The 666-nt window shown below is 29.3% G+C and overlaps 1 protein-coding gene across 1 annotated transcript in view; it reads left to right on the forward strand.

The window, feature by feature from the left end:
• The window catches only part of LOC111713848 (uncharacterized), a gene marked incomplete at its 5' end in the record, with an annotated part of 8,840 nt that overhangs the window by 4,596 nt on the left and 3,578 nt on the right, over window positions 1-666 (forward strand). Inside the window, 1 exon segment of the mRNA XM_023488807.1 lies at window positions 401-416. Within this exon segment, the coding sequence (XP_023344575.1) occupies window positions 401-416 (16 nt within the window).

Genomic DNA, 666 nt, shown 5'->3' on the forward strand with positions numbered 1-666 from the left:
AGACAGGTAAATACCAAACCAAATATTTCATCATGTGATCAACACTTTTCTTCATATAATTCAGACAGGTAAATACCAAACCAAATATTTCATCATGTGATCAACACTTTTCTTCATATAATTCAGACAGGTAAATACCAAACCAAATATTTCATCATGTGATCAACACTTTTCTTCATATAATTCAGACAGGTAAATACCAAACCAAATATTTCATCATGTGATCAACACTTTTATTCTTAATTCAGACAGGTAAATACCAAACCAAATATTTCATCATGTGATCAACACTTTTCTTCATAATTCAGACAGGTGAATACCAAACCAAATATTTCATCATGTGATCAACTTTTTTCTTCATAATTCAGACAGGTAAATAACAAACCAAATATTTCATCATGTGATCAACTCTTTTCTTCATATAATTCAGACAGGTAAATACCAAACCAAATATTTCATCATGTGATCAACTCTTTTCTTCATAATTCAGACAGGTGAATACCAAACCAAATATTTCATCATGTGATCAACTTTTTTCTTCATAATTCAGACAGGTAAATACCAAACCAAATATTTCATCATGTGATCAACACTTTTCTTCATATAATTCAGACAGGTAAATACCAAACCAAATATTTCATCATGTGATCAACACTTTTCTTCATA

This window comes from Eurytemora carolleeae, unplaced genomic scaffold (genome assembly GCF_000591075.1).
Source record: "Eurytemora carolleeae unplaced genomic scaffold, Eaff_2.0 scaffold1468, whole genome shotgun sequence".
Lineage (NCBI taxonomy): Eukaryota > Metazoa > Arthropoda > Copepoda > Calanoida > Temoridae > Eurytemora > Eurytemora carolleeae.